This window comes from Dendrobates tinctorius, unplaced genomic scaffold, assembly GCF_039654945.1.
Source record: "Dendrobates tinctorius isolate UK_male_01 unplaced genomic scaffold, ASM3965494v1 ptg000137l, whole genome shotgun sequence".
Taxonomy (NCBI): domain Eukaryota; kingdom Metazoa; phylum Chordata; class Amphibia; order Anura; family Dendrobatidae; genus Dendrobates; species Dendrobates tinctorius.
Genome location: NW_027361805.1, coordinates 2346220 through 2363891, shown reverse-complemented (window position 1 = coordinate 2363891; position 17672 = coordinate 2346220). Strand labels below are relative to the sequence as shown.

At 43.4% G+C, this 17672-nt stretch overlaps 1 protein-coding gene across 1 annotated transcript in view; it reads right to left on the bottom strand.

Moving 5' to 3' along the window:
* Positions 1-9916: 9916 nt before the first annotated feature.
* The window catches only part of LOC141048600 (uncharacterized), a 52760-nt gene continuing 45004 nt past the window's right edge, over positions 9917-17672 (bottom strand). Inside the window, exons 7-8 of the mRNA XM_073544346.1 lie at positions 11408-11558; positions 9917-11325 (exon numbers count right to left, since the gene is read on the bottom strand). Of these exons, the coding sequence (XP_073400447.1) occupies positions 10422-11325; positions 11408-11558 (1055 nt within the window). The 3' untranslated portion in view covers positions 9917-10421. The remainder of the gene's footprint in view (positions 11326-11407; positions 11559-17672) is intronic.

Genomic DNA, 17672 nt, shown 5'->3' with positions numbered 1-17672 from the left:
GCTCCACAGGTCTGCGTCGATTTTTGTCTGATTTTTTTGTTTCATAATGCACCAAATGTTTTCTATTGGTGAAAGGTCTGGACTGCAGGTTGTCTGTTCATCACTTGAACTGTTTGTCTGTGACGCCATACTGTTGTGATGGATGCAATATGTGGTTTAGCATTGTCTTGCTAAAATATGCAAGTCCTTTCCTGAAATAAATGTCTGGATGGGAGCATACAGTGGTAAAGAAAGTTTGTGAGCCCCTCAGAATTTTCCATATTTCTGCATAAATTTGACCAAAAGTGACATTAGGTTTTCATACAAGTGAAAAGTTGATGAGACCGAAATCAAACAAATTAGTAAAAAAAATTATACTTTTATATTTTTTTGAGAATGATCAATCGCACGTCTGTGAGAGGCAAAAGTATATTAACTTTTGCTATCTGTAGCTGATGTTGTAGACTGGGAGTCACATTTGCGTTTAACCCCTTTACCCCCAAGGGTGGTTTGCACGGTAATGCCCTGGCGAATTTTTACAATTCTAACCACTGTCCTGTCCCTTTATGAGGTAATAACTCTGGAACACTTCAAAGGATCTTGGCGATTCTGATACTGTTTTTTCATGACATATTGTACTTCACGTTAGTGGTAAAATTTCTTCGATATGACTTCGGTTTATTCATGAAAAAAATGGAAATATGGCAAATTTTGCAGTTTTCAAACTTTTAATTTTTATGCCCTTAAAATAGAGAAATATGTCACGCAAAATAGTTAAAGGGTATCTGTCACCTAATTCTTAGACTATCAGCTGCCGGCACCACCATCAGGGGCTTAGGCCTCTTTCACACTTCAGTTTTTTACAATCAGTCACAATCCGCCAGGTTTTGGAAAAAACGGATCCGCAATTTTCTTTTGAGGATCCGTTTTTTTCCCCATTGACTTTCATTATAGGCGGATTGTGACGGATTGCCATCCGTTGCATCCGTTTTTTGCGGATCCGCCAAAAGTTGCTGTCCGTCACCATCCTCAAAGATTTCAAAACGGAGCTTGCAACGTTTTTTTCTCTGGCGGATCCTCCAGACACTGATTTAACCCGAAATTCTTTCTGGGTGCCGGACAAAAAAAAAAATTCTCTCTCTCTCTCCTTTTCCAGGCTGCGATTCCTTTAAAATTCTTCATTTTTCGGATCCGTCAAAAAAACGGACAGGTGGCATCCGTTGTCATCAGTACTAAAACGGATCCACCATCCGTCCTTTTGCCGGATTTCGACTGATGCAAAAAAACTGAAGTGTGAAAGAGGCCTTATCTACAGCATTCTGTACTGCTGTAGATAAGCACGCGATGTAACCAGAAAGAAAAACGAGTTATATTATACTCACCCAGAGGCGGTCCGGATCCTGTCTTGGTCCAATGGGAGTCACGGTCCAGTCCGGCACCGCCCATCTTCTAGCGGTGATGGCCTCTTCTTTGCTTCCCATCGTGGCTCCGGCGCACTGTTCTTCCCTGTTGAGGGCAGAGAACTGCAGTGCGCAGGCGCCGGGACAGGCCAGAGAGGTCCGGCCCCTAATGTGCCTAAACAATGGAAACCCCCCACAAGTGACCCCATTTTGGAAACAAGACCCCCCAGGAACTTATCTAGATGTGTGGTGAGCACTTTGAACCCCCAAGTGCTTCACACAAGTTTTTAACACCCGGGCTTGAAAATAATTTTTTTTTTTCCACAAACGATTGTTTAGTCCCCAATTTTTTATTTTCCCAAGGGTAACAGGAGAAATTGGACCACAAAAGTTGTAGTCCAATTTGTCCTGACTACGCTGGTACCCCATATGTGGGGCACACATCAGGGCTCGGAAGGGAAGTAGTGACATTTTGGAATGCAGACTTTGATGGACTGGTGTGCGTTTGTCATGTTCCGTTTGCAGAGCCCCTGATGTGCCTAAACAGTAGAAACTCCCAAGTGACCCAATTTTGGAAACTAGACTCCCAAGGAACTTATCTAGTTGTGTCCCCTTTTTGGAACTAATCTGTTTCCTGTAAATCTAAGTAAATTAGTAGTGCATAGAGGTGTGGTGCAATTTGAAGCAATCTTTCATACACAGGCCAGGTTTTTCGGGGCAGGTGTCGCTTTGATAAATGGTATCCGTGCGTATTCCTCTTTTGTATCACACTCGGCACCTTTTTTAGCGCCTTTTTTCCCAGTTTGCACCTTCAGTTCCGGAAGTACTGGGGCATGCTCCTTCCGGAGTCCCAAATATCAGGGCCTTAACCACTACCTCCTGGAACTGCAGGTACAACGTATTGGTGTGGTATGCACTTCGTGACAGCAGGAAAGCGTTGAGCATTGTACAAATGGCAATGTGCATGGCCAGCTTTTTGTACCACATCCTGGCCTTTCACAAAGCACTGTATAGTTGGGAGTTGATCGGAGAGATCAACGCCCCATTTTTGTTTTACCTCAGTACGCAGTAAGGTATGCTGCCCTGTGTTGTGTAGAGGTACCTCGTACAGTGCTGGGGGCGCTGCCATCACAGTGTATGGTGGTCAAGAGGACATCCCTTTTGTCTTTGTACTTGACCACCAGCAGGTGGTCGCTACATTGGGCTCTGCCGTCACCCCTTCTGATTATCTGCCCAAGTAGTATTTTCGGGAGGCCTCTGATTTCTGCGTACAGTACCGCGGGCTGAGGTGCCTCATGCAGAGGGATTTGAAGTGGGATGCTGGTGTAAAAGTTATTGGTGTAAAGGTAATAACCTTTATCCAGCAGTGGGTGCACCAAATCCCACACAATTTTCCCACTCACTCCCAGGACAGGACATTCAAGGGGTTCAATCCTGGTGTCCTGTCCTTTGTAAACTAAACCTGTGGGTGTACCCGGAGGTACTGATTGTAGAGTTTAATTCCGTACCTGGCGCTCTTGCTGGGCAGGTACTGACGGAATCCGAGCCTTCCCTTAAAATGAACTCAGGACTCATCCACCCAGAAGTCCCTTTAGGGCACATACCCTTCAGCAAACTTTTTGTTGAAGTGTTCGATGACTGGCTGAACTTTGAACAGACGGTCAAAGTTGGGGGGTCATCTCGTGGGGGACACTGTGCATTATCGGTATAATGCACAAATTTGTGGATGGCCTCAAAACGCTTCCGAGACATGACCATTCAGAACACTGGAGTGTTGTATAAAATATCAACACTCCAATATTGCTGAAGTTCTGGCTTCTTTAGGATCCCCTGCGTCTACAGGAAACCAGTTAATATATGATGAACCGGGGTTTTGTTCCAAAAATTGATGAGCATATAAACCATGAGGTTAACAAAATCCTCAGAGAAAAAGTTTGAAAGTCTTTCTTTGATGCCGGTTGTGTCAAACTTGATTCTGCCACAAAATCAGGAATCAGTGGCTTGTAATTTTCAGGGGGCAAGGTCCATACGGGGTCCGTTGGTTTATCTTCATGTTCCGGAATGGTGGGCGCTACATCATCTTCTATCCTGGGATGTCTGCGTGGCGGTTCCGCAAGACCCGAAGGAGGAAGAGGATGAAGAATCTGAGAAATAAGAAATGTGAATCCTCTCCCTCGCTATCAGTGGCGGAGGCAAGGAAACATGCCTCCTCCACTGAATAGCGCTGTTGGTACAAACGTGACTGGTGGGACTTTTTTTTTTTTTTTTTTTTTAAGGAGTATGGTGCTTGTGTTAACTACTTTATTTTTAACTGTGTAGGTGTGGGGGGATAGCGCTTGGTGCACACTTGTCTGAAAAGAAAAAGCTGCAAGAAAAAAAAAAGCTAGGGAGAAAAAAAATGTCTGAAAAAGTTTAAAACAGCAGGCACGAGCTCTGATTAAGTGAACTGCGTCACTTATCAAAGATCGGCAGCTGCTGGATGTGCGCACGGGGGGTGGCGCAAGGGGGAGGGGATGAAAAAGAAAAATGGAAAACAGCCGGCATGAGCTCTGATAAATGAACTGCGTCACTTATCAAAGTTCAGCTCCTGCTGGCTGTGTGCACGGAGGTGGCGCAAAGGGGGGATGAGAGAGAAAAGCGAGCACGAGTGATCGGGGAACTGCATCACCAATCAACACTCAGCGGCTGCTAAAAGTGCGCACGGAGGTGGCGCAAAGGGGGGGTAGAGGGGGGTAAAAAGAGGGGGAAAGGGAAGGGGGATTGGGGTGGATGAAGAGAGATCGGGTAGGGATCAACACAGTTGTAGTCTCTCTTCTTTCTTCAGCAGGGATTGTGGTGTCACAGGCTTCTGTGGCACCACAATCCCAGCACAGCAGATCAAGCTGCAGGAATTCTCAGCTAGTGTGAGGACCTGCAGTGCGGTCACAGGCAGATCACAGAGCGGTCATAATGCTGCTGTGACCGGTCATTGGTGGGATCAATGATCACATCGATCCCACCATTCAGAGCTGGCCCTGGTGACACCGGTATTGCTAGGCACAAGCCTAGAATTGAAGCTCACAGCTCCGATCCTAGGCAGGTCACAGCACAGTCACACCACGGCTGTGCCGTTATTGGCGCGATCAACGATTACATTGATCGTACCAATCAGCAGCTGCAGACTATGCCTGGCCTTTCTTAGGCACCAGATCACAGCGTGGGAACACCGCGGCTGTGTCCTGCGATTGGCGCGATCGATGTGATCTTCGATTGCGCCAATCTGAGTGGTTTTTGCCAATGTCTGGCGTTGCCAGGCACCGGCCTAGGATCGAGTATATCGATACTCAATCCTAGGCTGGGACCTCACTCTTTCTCCAAAGAGATGCTGCGATTGCCTGTTAAGAATTGAATAGCCAATCACAGCGATCGTGAGTGCAGGTGGGTGGGGATACCCCCCCAGGATGCCGACACCATCTTCCCACAGGTGAGATGGCGCCGGACATGGTAATTAAGTCCCAGGTCACATGGATGGCATAGTACGTCGGATGGCACAGAGGAGTTAATCCAGTCAGATAAGTTATGTACAAACTCTACAGTATTAAAATAGTTTTGTAACATTTTCCAGCCTGATGAGCATCAGCAACTCTTCTTTGAAGTGAACAGAAATCTTCTTTCTTCATACCACGATACACTTTCTCAAACACAAGTTGTGCAAATCAGACTTTGATAGATCCGTGTCTATATTAAATAAAAGCAGGTCACACACTCAAACACGATTGTCAAATTGATTGGAAGTAGAATTTCACCTTTAAATTATTCGCTAATCATAAAGGTTCACATACCGTATTTTTCGAACTATAAGATGTATCTAGGTTTTAGAGGAGGAAAATAGAAAAAAAACAACATTGAAGCAAAAAATGTGGTCAATTCTGTACCAATATCACCCTCATGGTATGTATGGTCCCCTCATCCATCAGAAAAACCTTAAAAAAAAATTATTTTGTTTCCTGCGCTCCTTTGCACCATTCTGTTCTGATGCCAGCAGCTGATTTATGCATGGAAGCAACGCATGGTTGTGACATCATGCGCGGCTTACAAGTAGAGGACAACTGCTGGAATACTCAGTGCTCTTCACGCCGAGACCATGAATGTGGGAGAGCAGTGAATATTAATCTTTAATAGTGGACATGTGATCGCCTGGCCACTACAGGAAGCCGGCGGCTGCGATTACTGTGCCTGCGATTAAAGATCAATGAATATTCATTGCTGTCCATGTAGCTGGCACACTTCAGAGCCCAGCAGCTGCAGGAAGCATGCTAACAGCGTGTCCGCTATTAAAGAGAAGTGAATATTCACTGCTCTCCACTCCCATGGGCATGGAGAGTAGTGAATATTAATTTCTCTTTAGCAGCAGGCACAGGTGTTAGGCTAGTTTCACATTTGCGTTTGGAGGCGCAGCGGACGCTCGTTGTGAAGCTCCGCCTCCTCCGTTCAGCTCTGCCTAGGGTACGCAGGCCGCATGCAGCGACATGCACCCATATCTTTAGCATTGGGTACGCAGGCCGTGCGCAGGTATGCTTTTGCCGCCGGATGCGCCGTTTTGACGGTGCGGCGACCGCACCAAAATGCAACACGTTGCGTTTGACGCAGGTCGCTGCACCGTCAAAACGACGCATGCGGCGGCAAAAGCATACCTGTGCATAGCCTGCGTACCCAATGCTAAAGATAGGGTACGCAGGCCGCATGCAGCAGCATGCGCCCATAGGCGGAGCTGACCGGAGGAGGCACGGCAGGGGGCAGAGCTTCACGGCGAGCGTCCACTGCGTCTCCAAATGCAAATGTGAAACTAGCCTTAGCCACAGCTCCTCCCTTGCCACAGCAGCTACATCTGGACTATGACACACCTCTCATTTTTCTCCAAAATAGGAAAAGTCTGTCTTATAGTCTGAAAAAATAAGGTACTTTTGCCACTCAGATGTGATTGGACAATTTCCTCATTAAAAAAGATGACTTTTTTTGTTTGGTTTCCTTGACTTTATCTACTTTTAGGACGAGTGTGAAAATCTGATGGGAGTCAAATTTATGCAAACATATGGAAAATTCAGAAAGGTTCACACATTTTCAAATACCACTGTAGGTTGTTCTAAAACCTTTACATAATGCTCAGCATGGATAGTGCCTTGAGGGATGTGTAAGCTATGCCTTGGGCATAAATAATCAATTCTTATGGAAATAATTAATGGACTTCCAGGCGCTGCTTGACAAAATGTCATCCCCTGAGGAAGTAGTCCTTACTTCGAAACGCGTTGGGAATAAATGATTAATCTTTCACCGTAAGTGGGATTCTGTATTTTGTCAAGCAGCGCATGGAAGTCCATAAATTATTTCCATAAGAATTGATGTATCAGCGGTCACTCGGTTGACCTTTGGACGTGCAGCAGCTGACTATGTGCTTGATCTCTCCTACTAATAGGTGAGTGAATTTCTTTTAATATTAACTCGGATAAGACCCTGTTGCGCTTTTCTGTTCCTTTAGTATATTGCATTTGGCATAATGTTCTACGTGAAAAACAAGATAATCTTGTAGTTATGATACTATTTTGTTTTTCACACTGAAAGCATTATTTTTCACCTGGCTAACATGGTACCAAACCCCCTTTTTTTTTTCTTTAGGCAAAAATGTAACCCTATACCATCAGAGATGAAGGCTTTTGTCACAAGTGTATCACGTCCTCCTTGTAAGATCTGGAGTTAGAAGATAACTACGTATTGTGAATCGCAGATCTTCCATTTAGCCTGTCTGTTTGTGTCCCATATGAGGCTGGTTTCACATTAGCGCTTTTTAAGCGCACGCACGGCCGGGGGTAGCTCCGCCCCCGAGCCGGCTCTCTGCCCGGCGTGCCCGCCCCTTGCTTGTAGCGCCGCCTCCTAGCGCACAGCGGCGCCTGCGATCGGCGCACCCTATCTTTAGCATAGGGTGCGCAGATCGTGCGCAGGCCGTGCGCTAGTTGCGCTTTGACCTGCGCTGCGCACTTTTGACGGTGCGCCGTGCGTGCCAAAATCCGAAAAGTTTGATTTTGGCGCGCACGGCGCACCGTCAAAAATGCGCAGCGCAGGTCAAAGCGCAACTAGCGCACGGCCTGCGCACGATCTGCGCACCCTATGCTAAAGATAGGGTGCGCCGATCGCAGGCGCCGCTGTGCGCTAGGAGGCGGCGCTACAAGCAAGGGGCGGGCACGCCGGGCAGAGAGCCGGCTCGGGGGCGGAGCTACCCCCGGCCGTGCGTGCGCTTAAAAAGCGCTAATGTGAAACCAGCCTTAAATGGATTTGGTTTCCTTTGGTGCTGAAAGAGGTTAACGACCATTTCTATGCAGGCCAGAAACTTGCAGCTCCATTTTCAGCGGCCTCTGATCTGGTCATTACCTCTCTCTATAAAACATGGCCTGGTCAGAAATTCTTTATCTTGCCAGTGAAAGTTTTGCTGAATTGGAGATAGTTGTTGCTACTGGCGATTGTTGCATTCTGTTTTCGGGTGTATGCTTTCCTCATTGTCATATTCCCATTTGGTTGGTACGTTCCGATCCTTCCTAAACAGTGGGTATGGAAAGTATTCAGACCCCTTTAAATTTTTCACTCTATTTCATTGCAGTCATTTGGTAAATTCAAAAAGTTCATTTTTGTTCTCATTAATGTACACTCTGCACCCCATCTTGACTGAAAAAACAGAAATGTAGAAATTTTTGCAAATTAAAAAAAGAAAAACTGAAATATCACATGGTCATAAGTATTCAGACCCTTTGCTCAGTATTGTGTTCAAGGACACTTTTGAGCTAGTACAGCCATGAGTATACTTGGGAATGATTTTTCACACCTGTATTTGGGGATCCTCTGCCATTCTTCCTTACAGATCCTCTCCAGTTCCATCAGGTTGGTTGGTGGACAGCCATTTTCAGGTCTCTCAAGAGATGCTCAATTGGGTTTAGGTCAGGGCTCTGGTTGGGGAAGTCCAGAATGGTCACAGAGTTCTCCTGAAGCCACGCCTTTGTTATTTTAGCTATGTGCTTAGGGTCATTGTCTTGTTGGAAGGTGAAGCTTCGGCCAAGTCTGAGGTCCAGAGCACTCTGGAAGAGGTTTTCATCCAGGATATCTCTGTACTTGGCCGCATTCATGTTTCCTTCAATGGCAACTAGTCGTCCTGTCCCTGCAGCTGAAAAACACCCCCATAGCATGATGCTGCCACCACCCTGTTTCACAGTTGGGATTGTATTGGGCAGTGCCTGGTTTTCTCCACACATGTCGCTTAAGAATTATCACCATAAAGGTCTATCTTCATCTCATCAGAACAGAGAATCTTATTTCTCATAGTCTCGAAGTCCTTCATGTGTTTTTTTTTAGCAAACTATGTCTTGCACTGAGGAGAGGCTTCTGTCGGGCCACTGCCATAAAGGGCCGAGTGGTGGAGGGCTGCAGTGATAGTTGACTTTGTGGAACTTTCTTCCATCTCCCTAGTGCATCTCTGGAGATAAGCCACAGTGATCCTGGGGTTCTTCTTTACCTCTCTCACCAAGGCTCTTCTCCCACGATTGCTCAGTTTGGACAGCCAGGTCTAGAAAGACTTCTAGTGGTCCCAAACGTCTTCTATTTAAGGATTATGGAGGCCACTGTGCTCTTAGGAACCTTGAGTTCTGCAGAAATTCTTTTGTAACCTTGGCCAGATCTGTACCTTGCCACAATTCTGTCTCTGAGCTCCTTGGCCAGTTCCTTTGACCTCATGATTCTCATTTGGTCTGTCATGCACTATGAGCTGTGAGGTCTTATATAGAAAGGTGTGTGCCTTTCCAAATCAAGTCCTATCAGTTTAATTAAATACAGCTGGACTCCAATGAAGTAGAACCATCTCAAGGCGGATCACAAAGAAATGGACAGCATGTGACTCAAATATGAGTGAGCAAAGGGTGTGAATACCTATGACCATGTGATATTTCAGTTTCTCTATTTTAATAAATTTGCAAAAATTTCTACATTTCTAATTTTTTCAGTCAAGATGGGGTGCAGAGTGTACATTAATGAGAAAAAAAAATGAACTTTTTGAATTTACCAAATGGCTGCAATGAAACAAAGAGTGAAAAATGTAAAGGGGTTGGAATATTTTCCATACCCACTGTATATTTGTTACTTTCTGTTATCCCTGTTTTGTCTTTGTGTCTTGTTTACCTTACATTTCTGTCCTAGGCCTCATGGACTGGGGGAGGGGAGAGATCAGGGCTTTACAGGAGCATAGTAAGGTCAGAGACTCTGGCCTCTCTACCATCAAGAGTACCCCCGGGACAGGGATAGTTGGAGTCCCAGTTCCATAGACCATTTGAGGACCTCCACCCTTCCTTCCTTACCGAAGACCGTCACAACGTGATAGCTTTTGAACTATGCGCTGATAACCTGGATGGTCCCACTTCTCTTGAGTCTGCAGTTTTCATAAAGAATTTCACATTTTAATTCATCTGACTACCCAACAGTTTGATATTTTGCCTTAATGCATTATAAATAAGGTTGGCCCAGAGACGACTTCATCATTTTTGTATTTCTTTAAAATTTCTAAATCTTTTGTATTTTGTACTGTAGATGGTCAGATACTCAAAAGTCTTTGAAATTTTACTTGCATTTGTAATGCAGTCATGTGACAAGGATAAACAAATGGAGGGCCAGTTTTTAATTACTGCAACTTTTCCAGTTTTTTGTTAACCGTGTCCCAATATTTGGGAGATGTGTTGCTACCAAAAATTTCTAAATTAATTTTTTTTTTCAAATGGAAAAAGTGAAATAAACAACTGCCCAACTTTCACCTTTTGATCTGTGTTCTATTATGAATAAAATATGGCTAGAAGAGATTTCCAAATCATCATTCTTCTTTTCTTTACATTTCACACAGTGTCCCAACTTTTTTGGGAATTTGAGTTGTAGGTTCATCTAAACTTTTTTTTTTTTGCCTCATAAAACTAAAAAAAAAAAAATGCATCTATTTAAGCAAAATAATCTGTTTTCAGAAAATGATTAATGGTAGGAGGCCTAATGTGCATGAGGCTGTGATGTAGTGTAAGCAGAGAGAGTTGATGGGGATGCAGACATGGAACCATATGTAGTAAGGCAAGATGGAGAAGTGGAGATAGGACCATGGTCAGAAGAACTGGAAGAGGAGGTAGGAATATTTGAAGATAATGGGGAGTTGTAAGAGAGACTAGAGGGAAAAGAGACTTGACATCTGGGTTCCCGATGGGAATGGAAGGCGTAGCTGGGTTGGGAGTTGGAGTCCTGGGTATAACTTGTGGAAGGATGTGAATGGTACGAAGAGAGTCGAGGGAAAGAATGTGAAGTAGATGGAGGGGACTGAGAGTATGAATTGGAAGTGGCTTGAGAAGAAATTGAGAGGCAATATTGGGGCTGAGTTGGTGATTGATAGGCAGCTAATGGGGACATGAACTCTATTTCTGTAGCTGGTGCTGTGTTCACAGGATAGGCCAGCTTTACTTGGTCTAATAAACTAAGGACCTTCTCTGGATCATTTGGAGGAATGCAAGCCTCTATGAGGGTCTGAATGCTGGAACGCAGCCAAAGCCTCCATCGCTCTGGGACTTTTCGGATATAACTTCCCAAACTGCGGACAAATGCGTCCTCTGAATCTTCCTCAATATTTCTTTGTAAGTAGGCCAGAACCTGGCTATCAATTGTGTCTCCACTAGCTGAGCTAAAGTTTGTCTTTTTGTCTTTCCTCTCCTTGTATTGAAGTGGCAAAACTTGTGAAACCAACGTGGCATTGCCTGTAATGGATGGTTCTTCACAGCACAAAGATCTGCCTCCATCACTAGGATCTGATGCTCCTGCTAGTGTTGTTGGCAATTCCGGCTCAGATTCTCCCAGCTGATTCAGTTCCTGAACCACTTGGACATCTACTTCTGCACCATTAAGATTTGCTCTGTATAATGAAAAACAAAATTTATAAGCATTAATAAGCATTAGAAAAAAAAAAAAGAAAGTGTAACCACTAAAAGACTTACGGCCGAATATCTAAGACAGGCACCAGAAACATTAGTTCTTCCAGATGGATGTAGGGTTTCTTGCTGGGGGGACCCAAACCATTTTGACACTGCACAATCTCCCTGCGAAACTGGTCACGAGCACTACGCCACCTCTTCCGGACTTCATTGTCTATGAATCATAAGAGCACACAGTTTGGAATAACAAAAAAAAAGCCAAACCAACATTTTGAATGAAAATTACTTTTTTAAAGCAAATCTGCCATCAGTATTTTGCTAAGTAAACTACAGACAGTGTCAGGTTGGCGCCATTACACTGATTAAAATGATACCTAGGTTGATGAAATCAGTCTTGTGGTTGTTATTTAATCGTAGCAGCATCTATTGTCACCACCATTTTGCTGGAGGTCAAATTTTTTTTTTTCAAAGCCAACACTATTATATGCAGTATTTAAAATAGGAGGCAGGTCAATGAAGTATCACTGACCTGTCAGTTAGGGCCATAAAGATGAATATAAGAGCAGAGCACCAAATAAATCCCAGAGCTCGAGAATCTCATCAACTGAAAATACAGACTAAACAGCAACCAAGATATCATTTTAATCAGTATAACAGAGCTATCCTCACAGTGTCTGTAGTTTCCTTAGCAAAATCCTGACGAAGGTTCGCTTTCAGTGAAGCTTGTTAAGTGCACAATAGAAATATACCAAAAGTGAACAGAAGGTAACAGCAACTACCCATCATTAACGGCGCCTCCCTTTTTTATTATTTTTCCATAAATTACCCACTCTCTCTGTTTCCTTATGGACTTACAGTTAACTGCTCCCCTAGTCCTTAGTTTCCTTTGCTATCCCCAAACCTCAATACCTTCCAAAGAATTATTTATCTCACCATCCCTCTTGCCTCCTTCACCTGTCCTGCTCCTAAACCTCAGAACACTACTTTAAAAAAACAAAAAAAACAAACAAAAAAAAAACCTAGCTCTGCACTCTCCTCCCACCACTTTACTCTCTCTCTCGTTCTGCTGGTAATGTATCTCCCAATCCTGATCCTCCGCAATCAATACCTACTAATATTTTTTCTTCTTACCATTCTCCAGTTACTAGAAATTCCTGCAACCTCTCTAACTAAAAATCCATTTAACGGATCCCACACACAGCTCCACTCCCTCTCTCTGGAGCACACTGGAACATCCATTCCATCTGTAATAAACTCCATGTTCTCAATTGCAACCTCTTTACTTCTTGTAATCTATCCTTCATGGGCCTCACAGAAAGATGACTGACACCCTCTGACACAGCCTGTCCTGCTGAGCTCTTATAGTGGCCTTCACCCACAATCCGCACAATAGCAATAAACATGGTGGAAGAGTTCGCATTCTTCTGTAAAACAACTGTAACTTCAACCCTATCCCACCTCTATCCTCCTTTCTTTTAACGTTCTGTACATATTCAATCTCCCTACAGCCTCCAATTGGCTGTCGTATACTGACACTAGGTCTCATCATTCCCTTTATCGACCCACTTCACCATCTGGCTTCTACACTTTCTCTCTGCTGACATTCCCACTTTCCTATTGATACCCACCAGTCAGCAGCCTCCAAACTTTTGTCATTCACTTCATTTTTTGGTTTCACACAATGGTCCTTCACATCCACCCATACAGATGGACGGACATATACTAGACATCATCTTCACCCACCTCTGTTCCTGATCTAATCTCACAAACTTACCTCTCCCCCTATTTAGCCACCATCTACTCACATTCTCATCCCTAACCTCTTCATCTGCCACCCCCCCCACCAAAGGAACAGTAGTTAGCTTATCCCCACAGAAACCTCTCATATATAGACACTCACAAACTCTGACTCTCGTCTACTACTGTCCACAATATCTTCACTCCATGACACAGACACCTTTTCTACATCGCGACACTCACATCAGCTATTGACTCGGTTGACCCTCTCGTGTAAATTAGGTGATGACAAATCAATAGATAACCCTGGCACACCAAACTCACAAAAAAGCAGCATCAAGCGTCGAGGTTTATGGAGCAGTGCTATAAGAAATTTCACTCACAGGCAGATTGTATCATATTCAACTAGCTATTTTCATATTGACCTCTGCTAAACAGGAATACTTCACAACTCTCATATCTTCTATATCCATCAACTCCAGTTGTTCAAAACTTAATTCCCTTCTCTGTCCACTGTTGCTCCATCAAACTCCTTCATTACAGCAGAAGACTTTGTCACACAATTCAAAAACAAGATCAAATCATACAAGTAATTACTGTTAAACCACCCTTCATGTAACAGAACAATGCCCTTCCCCATAACCTTCCTTACCACCATCACTGAAAAAAAGTTTACTCATTTTCTCTCCAAATCACAACTTGCCAATTCTGTACTTGATCCCATCTCATCCCACCTTCCAAACTTCATTAGTCTGCTTATCCTAGCAATAACTCATTACTAACCTCTGGCGTTTTCCCTTCAGCTTTAAAATATGCAACAATCTCATCCATCCTGAAGGAGCCATATCTTGACCCAAACTCTAAGTCCACCTATGGTTCCATATCACTATGCCATTAGGTTTCAAAACTCCTGGAACATCACATCCACACTGAACTTTCCTCCCACTTAACACACTCTTCAAAAAACCTACAATTCAGCTTCCATCCCTACCATTCCAGTGAAACTGACCTAACCAAAGTTTTTAGTAACCTGCTCACTGCAAAATATAACAGCCAATATTCTATATTCCTCCAACTAGACCTATCCTATCTGCCTTTGCATTCCATAAAGTTCACCACTTCCTTATACCTCTTCTTCCCTTGACATTAAAGATCTTGCCCTCTCCTGGATCTTATCATACCTCACTAAATACACATTTAGCATCTCCCATTCCACCTCCTCATCTCACCGTCTCTGTTGGTGCCCCTTAAAGTTCTGTCCTAGGACCCCTTCTCTTCTCCTTTAATACTTTTGGTCTCAGAAAACTCAGTCCCATGGCTTCCAGTATCACCTATTTGCTGATAACACTAAAATCTACCTCACTGGCCCAAATATCACCTCTCTACTGTCAATAATTTCAGAGTGTGATCAGCCATATCTGCCTTGTTCTCATCACACATCCCAAAACTCAATGTGTACAAAAAACAAACTCATCTTCTTTCCTCTGACTCACTCAACCCCCTACCTGATCTATCACAGTAAATATCACACATTTTTTCCTGTTCTAATATAACCCTTAAATCAGCCCTTAAACCACATATCCAAGCTCTTAATACCTGCTGCCATTACCTCAAAAACATTTCCAGAATTCTTCCCTTCCTCAACACTGAATCTACTAGAATACTAGCACACGCCTTGACTGCTGCAATATCCTTCTCTGTGGTCTAACTAACATGCTCTTACTTCTGCTATCTATTCTTAGGTACGCTGCCCAACTAATCAACCTCTTACCTTGCTACCAATCCCTTCACTGGCTTCCAAATCCCAAATAAATACAGCTAAAATAATAGCGGTCCAATCTGTGACCTCCGTATATTTCCAAATTAATCTACAGATACCTTCCCCCATTTAACCCCTTTACCCCTCAGGTGGTTTGCACATTAACCCCTTTACCCCCAAGGGTGGTTTGCACGTTCATGACCGGGCCAATTTTTACAATTCTGACCACTGCCCTTTATGAGGTAATAACTCTGGAACGCTTCCATGGATCCTGGTGATTCTGACATTGTTTTCTCGCGACATATTGTACTTCATGCTAGTGGTAAAATTTCATTCATATAACTTGCGTTTGTGAAAAAAAATGGAAATTTGGCAAAAATTTCGCAATATTCCAACTTTGAATTTTTATGCCCTTAAATCACAGAGATACGGCACACAAAAAACTTAATAACTAACATTTCCCACATGTTTACTTTACAGCAGCACAATTTTGGAACCCAAATTTTTTTTTCTTAGGAAGTTATAAGGGTTAAAAGTTGACCAGCGATTTCTCATTTTTGCAACACCATTTTATTTTTACGGACCACATCACATTTGAAGCCACTTTGAGGGGTCTATATGATAGAAAATATCCAAAAGTGACACCATTCTAAAAACTGCACCCCTTAAGGTGCTCAAAAACACATTCAAGAAGTTTATTAACCATTCAGGTGCTTCACAGGAATTTTTTGAATATAAAAAAAAAAAAAAAAAAAAAATGAACATTTAAATTTTTTTCACAAAAAAAATACTTCAGGTTCAATTTTTTTTATTTTACCAAGGGTAACAGGAGAAGTTGGACTGCAAAAGTTATTGTGCAGTTTGTCCTGAGTACGCTGATACCTGATATGTGGGGGGGAACCACTGTTTCGGCGCATGGCAGACCTCAGAAGGGAAGGAGCGCCGTTTGACTTTTTCAATGCAAAATTGGCTAGAATTCAGATCAGACGCCATGTCACGTTTGGAGAGCCCCTGATGTACCTAAACAGTGGAAACCCCCCACAAGTGACCCTATTTTGGAAACTAGACCCCCCAAGGAACTTATCTAGATATGTGGTGAGAACTTTGACCCAACAAGGGCTTCACAGAAGTTTATAACGTACAGCGGTACAATTAAAAAATCATTTTTTCCACAAAAATGATCTTTTCACCCCCAATTTTTATTTTCCCAAGGGTAACAGGACCCTAAAAGTTATTGTGCAATTTGTCCTGAGTACGCCGATACCCCATATGTGGGTGTAAACGACTATTTGGGCGCATGGCAGAGCTCAGAAGGGAAGCAGCGCCATTTGACTTTTTTGGCTGGATTTGAGATCGGACACCATGTCGCGATTGGAAAACCCCTGATGTACCAAAACAGTGGAAACCCCCCACAAATGACACCATTTTGGAAGCTAGACCCCCCCAAGGAACTTATCTAGATGTGTGGTGAGCACTTTGAACCCCTCAGTGCTTCACATAAGTTTATAACGCCCGGGCGTGAAAATAAAAAAATCGTATTTTTTCCACAAAAATGATGTTTTAGTCACCAATTTTTTATTTTCCCAAGGGTACAAGGAGAAATTGGACCCCAAAAGTTGTTCAATTTGTCCTGAGTACGCCGATACCCCATATGTGGGAGAAAACTACTGTATGGGCACACGTCGGGGCTCTGAAGGGAAGTAGTGACGTTTTGGAATGCAGACTTTGATGGAATGGTCTGCGGGTGTCATGTTGCTTTTGGAGAGCCCCTGATGTACCTAAACTATTGAAACTCCCCACAAGTGACCCCATTTTGGAAACTAGACCCCCCACGGAACTTATCTAGATGTGTGGTGAGCACTTTGAACCCCCAAGTGCTTCACAGAAGTTTGTAATGCCCGGGCGTGAAAAAAAATACCATTTTTTTCCACAAAAATGATATTTTTGCCCCCAATTTTTTATTTTCCTAAGGGTAACAGGAGAAATTGGACCCCAAAAGTTGTTTTGCAATTTGTCCTGAGTACTCGGATACCCTATATGTGGGGGTAAAACACTGTTTGGGCGCATGGCAGAGCTTGTAAGGGAAGGAGCACCATTTGACTTTTTCAACGCAGAATTGGCTGGAATTGAGATCAGACGCCATGTTGCATTTGGAGAGCACCTGATGTGCCCAAACAGGGGAAACCCCCCAATTCTAACTCCAACCCTAACCCCAACACACCCCTAACCCTAATCTCAGCCCTAGCCATAACCCTAACCCTAGCCCTAACCCTAATGGAAATAAATACATTTTTTAAAATTGTATTATTTTTCCCTAAGTAAGGGGGTGATAACGGGGGGTTTGATTTACTATTTATGGCGGTTTTTATGTTTGGCAGCTGTCACGCTAAAAGACGCTTTTTATTGTAAAAATATTTTTTGCATCACCACATATTGAGAGCTATAATTTTTCCATATTTTGATCCACTGAGTCATGTGAGGTCTTATTTTTTGCGGGACGAGTTGACGTTTCTATTGGTACCATTTTCAGGCATGTGACATCTTTTGATCGCTTTTTATTCCGATTTTTGGGACACAGAATGATCAAAAACCAGCGTTTCATGAATTTCTTTTGGGGGGTGCGATTACACCGTTCCGCGTGCGGTAAAATTGATAAAGCAGTTTTATTCTTCGGGTCAGTACGGGTACAGCGATACCTCATTTAGGTCGTTTTTTATGTTTTGGCGCTTTTATGCAATGAAAACAATTTTATATAAAAAATAATTATTTTTGCATTGCTTTATTCTGCGAGCTATAACTTTTTTATTTTTTCACTGATGACGCTGTATGGCG